This window comes from Nerophis ophidion, linkage group LG13 (genome assembly GCF_033978795.1).
Source record: "Nerophis ophidion isolate RoL-2023_Sa linkage group LG13, RoL_Noph_v1.0, whole genome shotgun sequence".
Lineage (NCBI taxonomy): Eukaryota > Metazoa > Chordata > Actinopteri > Syngnathiformes > Syngnathidae > Nerophis > Nerophis ophidion.
This window is the reverse complement of record NC_084623.1, coordinates 20,554,877-20,568,245: the sequence shown is the minus strand read 5'-3', so window position 1 is coordinate 20,568,245 and position 13,369 is coordinate 20,554,877. Positions and strand designations below refer to the sequence as shown.

At 38.7% G+C, this 13,369-nt stretch overlaps 1 protein-coding gene across 1 annotated transcript in view; it reads right to left on the bottom strand.

Annotated features, from left to right (window-relative positions):
* Nucleotides 1-12,532, bottom strand: part of ifngr2 (interferon gamma receptor 2) — a 35,162-nt gene extending 22,630 nt beyond the window's left edge. The window contains exons 1-2 of the mRNA XM_061918534.1: nt 12,313-12,532; nt 2,486-2,600 (exon numbers count right to left, since the gene is read on the bottom strand). Coding sequence (XP_061774518.1) covers nt 2,486-2,600; nt 12,313-12,352 — 155 coding nt within the window. The 5' untranslated portion in view covers nt 12,353-12,532. The remainder of the gene's footprint in view (nt 1-2,485; nt 2,601-12,312) is intronic.
* Between the last annotated feature and the right edge of the window lie 837 nt (nt 12,533-13,369).

Genomic DNA, 13,369 nt, shown 5'->3' with positions numbered 1-13,369 from the left:
GACAATATAAACATCCATGTAAAAAATGTAAAATAATAATGTTCATGCAGAGAAATAGTGTGCTCTGTGGTGGACGTCTTATATCACTTTGGAAAATGCTGATTCTCATAAAAGTTTGACAATTTAACATTTAATAATGTAAACACCTCAGAAATTAACATTTACACACTGCTGTGAAACATAAATATATCATGTAGCATTCTTGCTCTCACTGGGATGCCGACTGATGGGAAGTTTATATCTTTAGGTAGTGACTTGTGCTCACCTTTTAGCTGGTGAAATTATGCTAACCCTCACTCTTCAGGTAATAAATGAATTGTAAATTTTGTGAATGGTTGCACCCCTTATTGTTATAATGTGTAAACTACTGTAAATTGAAATTTGATAATCAACTGTACCAAGTGTCTGTTAAGTATTGTAACATAAAAGGAATACCACAAATGCCCATTTGGTGCTGTAAACAAAATATTCAAATTTGATGGTATACTGTATCAAAAGTGGTCTTTTACATTATATAGCATTAAAATGATATGTTTTCCAGTGTCACAAGCTGAAAAAACAAAAAAACAAAACACTTAGCAGTTATGTGTTAATTAATGGCTATATGTCAAGTTATTTTGAGAAGATTGCACATTTTTACTGTTATGCAAGCTGTAAACCAACAACGGTACAAGAGTCTTTTCTCTGGTGTTGTCCCATTAAAAGATACAAAAAAATAGTTTCAGAAATGGGAGATGTAGATCCCTGCTCTTCAAGGGGGTTACATTCTGAGCCCACTCGCAAATAGAAAATAAACACAAGAAATGGAGACACCTATGAAATTGTCTTGGTTTGACACACAAGTGAAGCCTAGATTATACTACTGCACCGAAGTGCCACCGTGCACTACAATGGTTTGTCTTCTCCCTCCAAACCCTCTTGCCAGCTCACACACGCACACACACTCACTGACCCTCACCTGTGGTACTTAACAGAGGTGGGTAGAGTAGCCAGAAATTGTACTCAAGTAAGAGTACTGTTACTTTGGAGATTTATTACTCAAGTAAAAGTAAGGAGTAGTCACCCAAATATTTACTTGAGTAAAAGTAAAAAGTATGTTGTGAAAAAACTACTCAAGTACTGAGTAACTGATGAGTAACCTGATTATGGCAACAAATAATGCACAAAAACATAAAAACAGCAATGAGCAAATTCAGAGCCAGGAATATCTATTAAGCAACTAAAACAATAATAAATATTAAATAATAGTACATTAAAATACAATAAAAAAATGGCACATTGAGCCACAATAACTTAACAGCACCATAACCTCAGTAGGCATTCATTGATTTGATTGATTGATTAAAACTTGTATTAGTAGATTGTACAGTACAGTGCATATTCCGTACAATTGACCACTAAATGGTAACACCCCAATAAGTTTTTCAACGTTTATCAATTACTTAGTAAATGACCAAGTCGAGGTGATCTACCTCATATATACATACACACACACATATCATTTACACACACACACACACAAATCATATATATATATATATATATATATATATATATATATATATATATATATATATATATATATATACATATATACATATTTATATTTATTTATTTTGCCGTTTTTGTTCACATGTTGAAGGTGTTTTAATGAATATACATGCATGTTTAACACATAAATTCCTATCTTTCATGAAGACAATAATATAAGTTGGTGTATTACCTGATTCTGATGACTTGCAATGATTGGAATCAGACGTCCACGTTTTCAAATGGAGGAAAAAAAAAGTTCCTCTTTTCTGTCTGATACCACATGAAAGTCGTTGGTTTTTGGCCTCTTATCTGTCCAGCTTCCATATTCGTTTTTATACACTTCACAATAAATACATTGGCGGCAAACTCCGTATCTTGCTAGCTTGTTTGCGCTGGCTTTCGGAGACTCTTATTTTGTTAGCGCAGGCGCGATGGAGCGGCACTTTTATTGTGAAGACAGGAACTGTGCGATCAGTCTTTAGGTTGAAATAAAAAGTGTCTTTTTTCCTTTACACTTTTGATTGATTGATTGAAACTTTTATTAGTAGATTGCACAGTACAATACATATTCCGTACAATTGACCACTAAATGGTAACACCCCAATACGTTTTTCAACTTGTTTAAGTCGGGTCATGTGACCGCCTGGCTCTGTTTGATTGGTCCAACGTCACCAGTGACTGCATATGATTGGTGAAACGCAGGCATGCGTAGATCCTACTTTGAAGCTCTGTCATGAACCAAAACAAACATTTATAGATCGATAAAAACATTTGGCGAGTAGCGAACTGAATGTAGATAAATGGAACGGAGTAAAAGTAGCGTTTCTTCTCTATAAATATACTCAAGTAGAAGTAAAAGTATGTTGCAAAAAAACTACTCGTAGAAATACAATTTATCCCAAAAGTTACTCAAGTAAACGTAACGAAGTAAATGTAGCGCGTTACTACCCACCTCTGGTACTTAACAGTGTAGGTGACATTGTGCTTTTCTGTGGCAGGGGTCCATGTCAACTGCCAGTTGTCAAACAGGACATTCTGTGGCCGATCTGGAGGTGCCTCACTCAGTACTGGGACAAATCAAAGAGCAAAGTAAGACATACTAATAGACAGCAATTTACACATTTACAGTGGGTACGGAAAGTATTCAGACCCCTTTAAACTTTTCACTCTTTACTTCATTGCAGCCATTTGCTAAAATCTAAAAAGTACATTGTATCCCTCATTATTGTACACTCGGCACCACAACTTGATAGAAAAAAAACAGAAATGTGTTTATGTGTTATTTAATTTTTTTAAATGTTTTAAAACACTCAAAAATCACATGTTCATATGTATTCAGGCCCTTTGCGGACTTTTATTTACGTTTATTTCTAGAATGCATTCAAAAGAATACATCCGTCGTTTTGTCTTTTATAATGATTGTGAACGATAAATGAACAAAGAAAATCCCAAAAATAGTGCAGTTCCGCTCTAACTCTTGTAGGTTTTGCTCACATTTGCTTTCTTTTATTTAGAGACAGCGAGTTGGTGCTTTTTCAAACACTCATAGCATACATGTGCTTAAGAAATACCAACAATATCAAGGTAATACTTAAATGGGGAATAAAAAACGTTTTAAGTATATTAAACAAACCTTTAACAAAGTGATCACTGCAAACTAGAGGTGGGAATCTTTAGTAAAGGTCACGATTCGATTGAATCTCACGATTCAATTACGATTCAGGGGCTACAATTCGATTAAAAATCAATGATTCATCTTATATTATGGTGTACTGATGCAGTCTTACATTTCTTTTTGTTTCACTAGATAAGCGTTTATCACTTGCAACTTAAAAAAGAAAAATTCATTTGGAATAAGAAAACAGTTAAGTTAATTCCCACATTTATTAAATCAATGAACATGTGTGCAAAAAAGTGTATAAGTGCCCTACAATAAAAGGAGCTGGTCGGATCTCTCGGTGAGGTGGCTTGCTGCAGTCAGCCAAATTTTACAACCGTCTGCATTACTTTATTTACAATCAATAAATTGCTTATTAATTCTTGACGTTTACTTATCGATTCCATAATTGTCCATGTCCAAATTGTGATGCATCTAAAAATCGATTATTTTCCCCACCTCTACTCCAAACGCGTGCATTCTTTGGCTCTGCTCCCTTGGACTGGAGTGTGTGCTCCTTTTCTCTTAGTCATTTTTCCACAAATCTTGAGCTTTGAATTGAATTATATTTATATAGCGCTTTTCTCTAGTGACTCAAATCACTTTTACATAGTGAAACCCAATATCTAAGTTACATTTAAACCAGTGTGGGTGGCACTGAGAGCAGGTGGGTAAAGTGTCTTGCCCAAGGACACAACGGCAGTGACTAGGATGGCGAGAGCGGGGATCGAACCTGGAACCCTCAAGTTGCTGGCACGGCCACTCTACCAACCGAGCTATACCGCCCCACGTCTTCATCCTTTTTGATAACCTTTTGAGAAACTCTAAAGAAATGTTCATCTTTTCCGCGATTTGAATGGTTTGTACAGCCGAAAACCACACAAGTATATGGCAGTTTTTCTTCCAGAAAGGCTAAATGGCGCCTAGTACCCATTGAAAACAGCGCTCGCTTGACCACCACCAGTATTCATAGGGCGGGAGGTGAGCCGTACGTCACGTCAGTAACATCCCAGCAGTAGCGGCGATATACATTTCTATATATAAAGGTTTCATAACAATAGAGGCAGCCATGTGTTGTGTTTGTATTTGTCTATGTGTTTATAAACAGTAATTGTTGATATTCTAGAACAGTATTTCTTAATCATAGAGCCTTTGTTGGGCCGTGAGCGCCACCGTGAGGGCTGCCAAAAAATCTGTTTCACAGATGTGGTCTGTATGGGCTGTAGCGGTACTTAATACACTTTTTCACCACTTGTGGCAGTAATGTCAATACCAAACAAAGAAGAAGTAGGAAGCTAAAGTCATAGAGAAGTTTCTTAAAAGAGCCATATGTCGTAATGTGGGCAGAAATGGCAGTGCAATCTCATCATAATTATGTAGTCCACTCCCACTCTCCATGACTGAGGTTGCCAGATGGGCAGCCAAATCCAAATCCTACTCCAAAGAACTTCAAATGGCAATCGACGAGTCCTACACTGTAGGTTTCTCTTGTTTATGTTTCCTGCAAGATGGTTTACTAGAGGGGTATCAAACGTAAGGCCCGCGGGCCGGATCAGGCCCACGAACACATTTTATCCGGCCCACGGATGAGTTTGCTAAGTATAACTGTGAGCCGAAATTTTTGAATGAAAGAAACTGCTGTTCTAAATGTGTCCACTAGATGTTGGAATAGCAATTTTTTGTTTCTATGTAGATAATGCTATATGTGTTAAAACAAAAAAAAAACACATGTTAGTAGTACATCAGTTGTGGAAAATGAGCAAACTACTCAAAAAACCTCCTGTAAATTGATTTTGATATTTTTTTTAATCTAGATAGATTGAAAATCAACACCAATGAATTGACTGAGGAACATTATCACATTATTAATTCAGAAAGTATAAATAACGAAAAAAAGGCAAAATACTATTAACCGCAACATGTAAGTGTAAAAAAAAAAAAACAACATTGTTATTTGTACATTTTCAGAATGTGCTTTTTCTCATTTTAAACAAAGAAAACAATCTTAAGTTGTCTTTATTTTTAAGTTATCGTGCCGTGGTTTTACCAGTCCGGCCCACTTGGGAGTACATTTTTCTTCATGTGGCCCCCGATCTAAAATGAGTTTGACACCCCTGGTTTACTAAGTAATTATGCCACATTTTACTAATGTCAATTAGCCAATTGTATTTGTAACGTTACACACCAACAATTTTGTCGGGAGTCGGGACAGATTGTTGGCATAAAATGTCTAGTTTGATCGCACGGACCACCATTGAATATTATATATTATATATCACATAGGCCTACTTTGATGGCAAGCCAAAGCCAACAGTAAAATTACCGCCACATTTCATTTAGCATAACTCCATGTTGTATCCAACCTGACGCACAGCATTCTTCCATGTACGCGCATCACCATCTTTCAGTGTGAAGTGCAATTCTACGAGTCAACCCACGTTACGCAAAAAACACTTTACGCATAAATCATAGAGCCTACTACCATGTCAATACACAAAGTAGAAAATCATTACATGTAATGCATTATATTGTGCCAAGCAAATACCACCCTATATGTGCCTGATGCACATACAGTACCAGAAACTGCAATTCGCCGTGTTAATGTTGGAACCCATTTCCTCAGCGTATCAGCATATTGAGAACAAAATAGGCACTGACCAGAGGTGGGACCAAGTCATTGTTTTGCAAGTCACAAGTAAGTCTCAAGTCTTTGCCCTCGAGTCTCGAGTCAAGTCCCAAGTCAAGACAGGCAAGTCCCGAGTCAAGTCCAAAGTCAAGACTCGAAAGTCTCAATTCTAGTCCCAAGTCCTGCATTTTGATTTTCGATTTATTTCAAGTCCTTTTAACCACAGACTATAAAGTTGAACCTTGACCTTGACCTTGAGACTACTATATTTAAACAGATTGTGTATGCTTTTAAAACGCTGTATGTATTTATAATAAAAAAAAATTGTGGTGACATTGCACTTCATAATAGCACTATTAACCGGTTATTTTAAACATTTAACTCATTCCTTTACAGAATGAACACATTTGAAAAAACAAGTGCAACTGTACTTATTTGCACAAAGGTGTTAACATTGTATTTCCATGGCATATAGCATTGTAACTAGTTCCACAGCAGTTTCTATCCTGTTCTTACCTTATCTCATCTCATACTGTATGTGTTTATGTGTGCGTACACATGAAAAACATAACAAATACATGAAAATAACAAGGAACAGAGTTGTATTTTTTAGATTTCACGGCCCTATGGAAAATTCACCAGCCGCCACTGACTATGATGCATTCTCATTTTAGGCAAAGTATAAGACAATACTTTCTTAACAGTATAATTGTAACCAGGAATAAGTCTTCAAGTAACAATATTCAAATACTATTTTGTTGGGTAAGACAGAATTTGCTTTTATTCTGAATCCAGTGAAACAGATTTGTGGTTTTAGCTGATATAAAGACTTTTAGGTGTTTATATACGTTTATGTTTAAGTTGGCAGACACTTTTATCCAAAGCAACATACATAAAAAATACATATAAAACAATCACTGTAAACATGATCATTTAAGGGAAGAATGTAATACAAAATATTAATACAAAGTGTCAAGAGAGAATAAACTCAATGCTGTTGCAGCAACAGAGATACAGTCTATAAGATATATAGATATCTAATGTATTCATACATTGTTTATGTAGGATATATGCATGTATATATAACCTAATCATATTGTTTCTTCAACTTAGAAATAGCTGACCGTTTATTTCCCCCTTTTTGGGATTATTATTCCCAGTTTTGATCTTGGACGTCTGGTCACTTATAGCATATAAGAATATTCTATTACTGTTAAGCAAACTATGAATACGCCATAAAATGTGTCCTTTACCATAGTTACACGTATGACAAAAAAGTGTGTGAATATCAGTGGTATTCAGTAAGGTAAAAGGAATAAAATGCGCCGACAGTTCATTGCTCCTGCCAAATGAATTGCACTGAGTGGAGGGGATCACCACTCCAAGATGGCGGGAGCGCGTCTCGTCTCGTCAGCGCCAGTAGTGGTCGATGCTGCGTCTACTTATAAGATGTCTATGGTTATAACGTTAGCAGTGAGTTTACAGCCTCACTGATTTAACTAAACAGCAAATAAAAGGTACGTTACTTGGCCAATAAACGTTAGCTTACATTCAAAACTTACCCTTCTTTGTGCATCTTCAAATGTCGAACGAAGTTGGAAGTTGTTGCGTCTCTGCCTGTAATCTTCGAACGAACAACATGCTTTGCATACGGCAATTCGTTTTTTGTTGACCAAGTCGTAGTTTTCATACCCGAACAAAACCATTTTTGGCAAAACTTTACTCACTGGCGTGTTGTTTGAGAGCTCTTCTTCATTGGTTTTCATGCAATTTGATTGGCTGAATGCTGTGTGACGAAAATAACATGGATGTAATTTGATTGGCTGTTGTACTGACAGGTAGCGCGCACACTGTCATCGCACACACGGACGGATACGGAGCGCTCCTGAATAACCTTTTAATCGTTGGGTTTTGGGGAAAGTAGCAAGTAATGTCAAGTCAAAAGGCTCAAGTCCAAGTCAAGTCACAAGTCATGGCTGTTAAAGTCTAAGTCGAGTTGCAAGTCTTTTTAAATGTTGTCAAGTCGAGTCTAAAGTCATCAAATTCATGACTCGAGTCCAGGTCATGTGACTCGAGTCCACACCTCTGGCACTGACACTACCCATATGCACACAGGTTTTATTTGTTAAAAATATATGTTGCCCTGTCAGTTGGATGACACATCTGCATACAGGCTATCCGGCATATATTTCCTCCATTAGCCTATATGTTGATGTGTCATTGACCGGGCTAACATGCTAAGCATTTGTTGCACGAACATACTAGCGTTGTTAGACAATATCATAGACTGTATTGGCCAATATAGTTTACATACCAAATGTCCATTTCCATTTATTACAAGTAGTAAGAAAACGTAAATGCCTTACTTACCTATCATGGAGGAAATGAGCAAATTTAGCGTCAGATGAAAACGTTTGTCCGCCTTCAATCGTCTCCATCTTTCAAAGGCATCCCCGATACAAATCCTCGTTTTGTCATGAAGAAGTCAAGAATCGTAACGACGCCTTTAATATTTACTAAAGTCTGACATGTTTAGTAACTTTATCAGTGGCAGTAGCTAGACAAAGAAGATGGCGGTGCGTAACTGGCAACCTGGATATGACACACTCACGGACTTTCTAATTGCTCAAAGAGTGGAGGGCGGGACGTCGAAATGACATTAAATTATTACATATGGCACCTTTAAGCACAAACATATGACTAAATTGGTGCAGCTGGATTTCCATTTGCGATGTTATTGAATATACTGTTTAGTTAATAAACATATTGATTATTAATTTACTGCAGTGAGGAAAGAGTGGATCATGAGATGGACAGGTGGATCGGTGCGGCGTCTTTAGTAATGCGGACGCTGCATCGATCCGTTGTGGTGAAGAAGGAGTCGAACCGGAAGGCAAGGCTCTCAATTTACCGGTCGATCTACGTTCCCATTCTCACCTATGGTCATGAGCCTTGGGTTATGACCAAAAGAACGAGATTGCGGGTACAAGCGGCTGAAATGAGTTTCCTCCACCTCCACCCTTAGAGACTGAGTGAGAAGCTCTGCCATCCGGGAGCCGCTGCTCCTCCACATCGAGAGGAGCCAGATGAGCTTGTTCAGGCAGCTGGTCAGGATGCCACCCGAACGCCTCTCTAGGGAGGTGTTTGGGGCACGTTGGACCGGTAGGAAGCCACAGGGAAGACCCACGACACATTGGGTAGACTATGTCTCCCGGCTGGCCTAGGGAACGCCTCTGGATTCCCCGGGAAGAGCTGGACAAAGTGGCAGGGGAGAGGAATGTCTGGGCTTCCCTGCCTAGGCTGCTGCCCCCGCAACCCGACCACGGATAAGCGTGTTTTAGCACAATGTAATTGTACATTTATTTTTAATCAGTTTCCATTCAATATTTTGGGTTAGTACTAATTCTTCTACAAACCCCGTGTCCATATGAGTTGGGAAATTGTGTTACATGTAAATATAAACGGAATAAAATGATTTGAAAATCATTTTCAACCCATATTCATTTGAATATGCTACAAAGACAACATATTTGATGTTAAAACTGATTTAAAAAATTTTTTTTGCAAATAATCATTAACTTTAGAATTTCATGCCAGCAACACGTGACAAAGAAGTTGGGAAAGGTGGCAATAAACACTGATAAAGTTGAGGAATGCTCATCAAACACTTATTTGGAACATCCCACAGCTGTGCAGGCTAATTGGGAACAGGTGGGTGCCATGATTGGGTATAAAAAAGCCTCCATGAAATGCTAAGTCATTCACAAACAAGGATGGGGCGAGGGTCAACAATTTGTAAGCAAATTGTCGAACAGTTTTAGAACAACATTTCTCAACCAGCTATTGAAAGGAATTGAGGGATTTTACCATCTACAGTCTGTAAAATCATCAAAAGGTTAAGAGAATCTGGAGAAATCACTGCACGTAAGCGATGACATTATGGACCTTTGATCCCTCAGGCGGCACTGCATCAAAAACCGACATCAGTGTGTAAAGGATATCACCACATGGGCTCAGGAACACTTCATAAAACTACTGTCAGTAACTACAGTTGGTTGCTACATCTGTAAGTGCAAGTTAAAACTCTGCTATGCAAAGCCAAAGCCATTTATCAACAACTCAAAGGAACGCCGCCGGCTTCGCTGGGCCCGAGATCATCTAAGATGGACTGATGCAACGTGGAAAAGTGTTCTGTGGTCTGACGAGTCCACATTTCAAATTATATTTGGAAACTGTGGACGTGGTTTCATCCAGAACAAATAGGAAAATAACCATCTGGATTGTTATAGGTGCAAAGTTTAAAAGCCAGCATCTGTGATGGTATGGGGGTGTATTAGTGCCCAATAGAGATGCGCGGATAGGAAATTATATCATCCGCATCACCAAAGTCGTCATCCACCCGCCGTACACCCGAACCAACATTTTATCAGGACCGTACCCGCCCGCTGAAATATATCAGAGGTCGACCGCCTTTACCACTTACAGAGCTATTTTAACCTGTTTCACAGAGTAATGAAGACAATTGGAGCCGCTAACGTTCTCTCGACTATCCAACAGCGTTCATCCTGAAGACAAGAATATGGGCGTGCTGTGAAGCCATTGCCTTAAACATCTTCAACAACATGCACGAACCGATTGTTGGTCCGGCAACATGTTGTGTGCAGCTTCCGCAATCACATGAACAAGATTGAAAGGCATACTGGGTGATACAGAGTACACTGATGGTTGTGATATAAACAACTTTAACACTGTGGGGGGTGCTGGAGCCTATTTCAGCTGCACTTTAACATAGGACATCCTCACAGTAACACAACATAAACGCAACACAACAAATACCCAGAATCCTTTGTGTCCGTGACAAAAACCTGAATATATTTTACAACCCCGCGCCCCCAACCCCGCCCACCTTACCTAGCAGGGTGTATAAAATAGTCAGGAAGTGTCATGAATACAAAGGATTCTGGGTATTTGTTGTGTTGCGTTTATGCTGTGTTACTGTGAGGAAATGTTATCCGGAAATGTGTTTGTCGTTCTTAATCGGTGTGGCTTCACAGCGTGGCGCATATTACTAAGAGTGTTAAAATTGTTTATATCACAATCCTTAGTGTACTCTTTGTCACTAAGGATGCCTTCCAGTCGTGTGCGTGTTGCTGCGGAACCCACACACAACATGTTGCTGGACTGACAAGCAGATCGCACATGCTGTAGAAGGAGAAAAAGCCAATGGCTACATAGCACACCCTAATACTTATTTTCCGGGTGACTGCCGGCAGTCATTCAAGAGAATAATAGCGTCTCCTATTGTCTTCTTCGCTTCATTACACGGGTCTTAAATGGCTCTTTGAATGGCAAAGAATACCGATCCCAGAACCATGTATATCAAATATTTCCGGATGGTTCAACCGCCACCCGCCCGAATATAATTAAAATCTATTTTTTCGTCATGTCAACCGCCCGACCCGCTGTTTATCCGCGGATGAGACCCCAAACCGCGCATCCCTAGTGCCCAATGCATGGGTTACTTACACATCTGTGAAGGCACCATTAATGCTGAATGGTCCATACAGGTTTTGGAGCAACATATGTTGTCATCCAAGCAACGTTATCATGGACGCCCCTGCTTATTTCAGCAAGACAATGCCAAGCCACGTGTTACAACAGCGTGGCTTTGTAGTAAAAGAGTGCGGGTACTTTCCTGGCCCGCCTGCAGTCCAGACATGTCCCCCATCGAAAATGTGTGGCGCATTATGAAGCATAAAATACGACAGCAAAGACCCCGGACTGTTGACCGACTGAAGTTCTACATAAAACAAGAATGGGGAAAAAAATCCACTTTCAAAGCTTCAATAATTACTTTCCTCAGTTCCCAAACGTTTATTGAGTGTTGTTAAAAGAAAAGGTGATGAAACAAAGTGGTGAACATGCCCTTTCCCAACTACTTTGGCACGTGTTGCAGCCATGAAATTCTAAGTTAATTATTATTTGCAAAAAAGATAAAGTTTATTAGTTTGAACATCAAATATTGTGTCTTTGTAGTGCATTCAACTGAATATGGGTTAAAAAAATTTTTGCAAATCATTGCATTTCGTTTATATTTACATCTAACACAATTTCCCAACTCATATGGAAATGGGGTTTGTAATACGCCTTACAAAATCTCAGGTTTATGTGTTGAATAAATAATGTTTTTTGTTATCAGCACATGGTTTTATGTTATTTAACAAGATTGATATTAGATATGATTATTGCATACGAATAAAACCAAGAGTAAAATTACTAATTCAGTGTTAATATTTGAGAGCATTCTAGACAGCATTAATTACAATTTCCTCGGCAATGACAGCAATCGCACATTGCAGATATTTTGGATTCATTTACGTAATAGTGACAAGTGAGGTTTAGCTATGTGTAAGATTTATGGTTGTTTTATGTCATATCTAAAGAAGTATTGAAGTAAAAAAAAAAAGGAAAACACAACGGCAATTTGCTCACTTACCTTGGGCGACGAAGTGAAAACACATTAGAAGTAGAACCATTGTGACCGTGTCATTTCACAGATATAAGTCCAAATATTGCACTCGCCAGGGGGGTTTCAGTTCGACTATTCAAGGCTACCGAAGAGACCGTTGGAGGCGAGAGCTAATGAGTTTTTTAACTTTCGTTTCCTCTGGTCACTATTATGCTATCGATACCGGAAGACTCTATGAGTCCGCGCATGCGTAAAAACACCATGTCGTCTCCATCACTGGTAAGCTTGACCCAGCATTGGCTGCTGTAACGAGAGAAATTCGGCCGCCATCTTGAAGTGGTGATGAGGAGCCATCGAGCAGCCTAAACTGATAGTTGACAGGTAGGAAACAAACATTCCGGGCTGGTGTTCATCGTTTTCCTGCTCAAATGAATGGACTGTTGAAAATAGGAATCGGGGGATGACTTTTCACAAGTAAGATTTAACATTAACGTACTATTGGTTGTATTTTGTGAAAATAATATTTCCACAGAGTCGAGATCTTCAATAGTACTGAAATTGTAGCCGCTAGCAAACAAGAGTATGACTATAATAGAATTGCTTGTCATTGACAAGCAATTCTATTATAGTCATACTCTTGTCAATTCAAGGGAATACGGTAATTGACAAGTTGTCAATTACCGTATTTCCTTGAATTGCCGCCGGGGCGCTAATTAATTTAAAACCTCTTCTCACTCCTGCGAAGGTCCAACCTCTCCCAAGCCTCAGCTTCGTCACTGAGTACATGACATTTTCAGCTAATATATCCTGGTAAGAAATAGAAATCATAATGCCTTGAACGCGCTGGAGATTCCCGGTACCTGAGACAGAGAAACAGCCCCAGAGCATGATTGACCCTCCACCATGCTTAACAGTAGGAAAGGTGTTCTTCTCTTTGTAAGCTTCATTTTTTTCTCCTCCAGACATAACGTCTATTCATAGGCCCAAAGAGTTCCACTTTTGTCTCATAACTCCATAGAACAGTTTCCCAAAACCTTTGGGGTTTGTCCAGATGATTTTTGGCATAGTGGAGTCTATTTTTCTT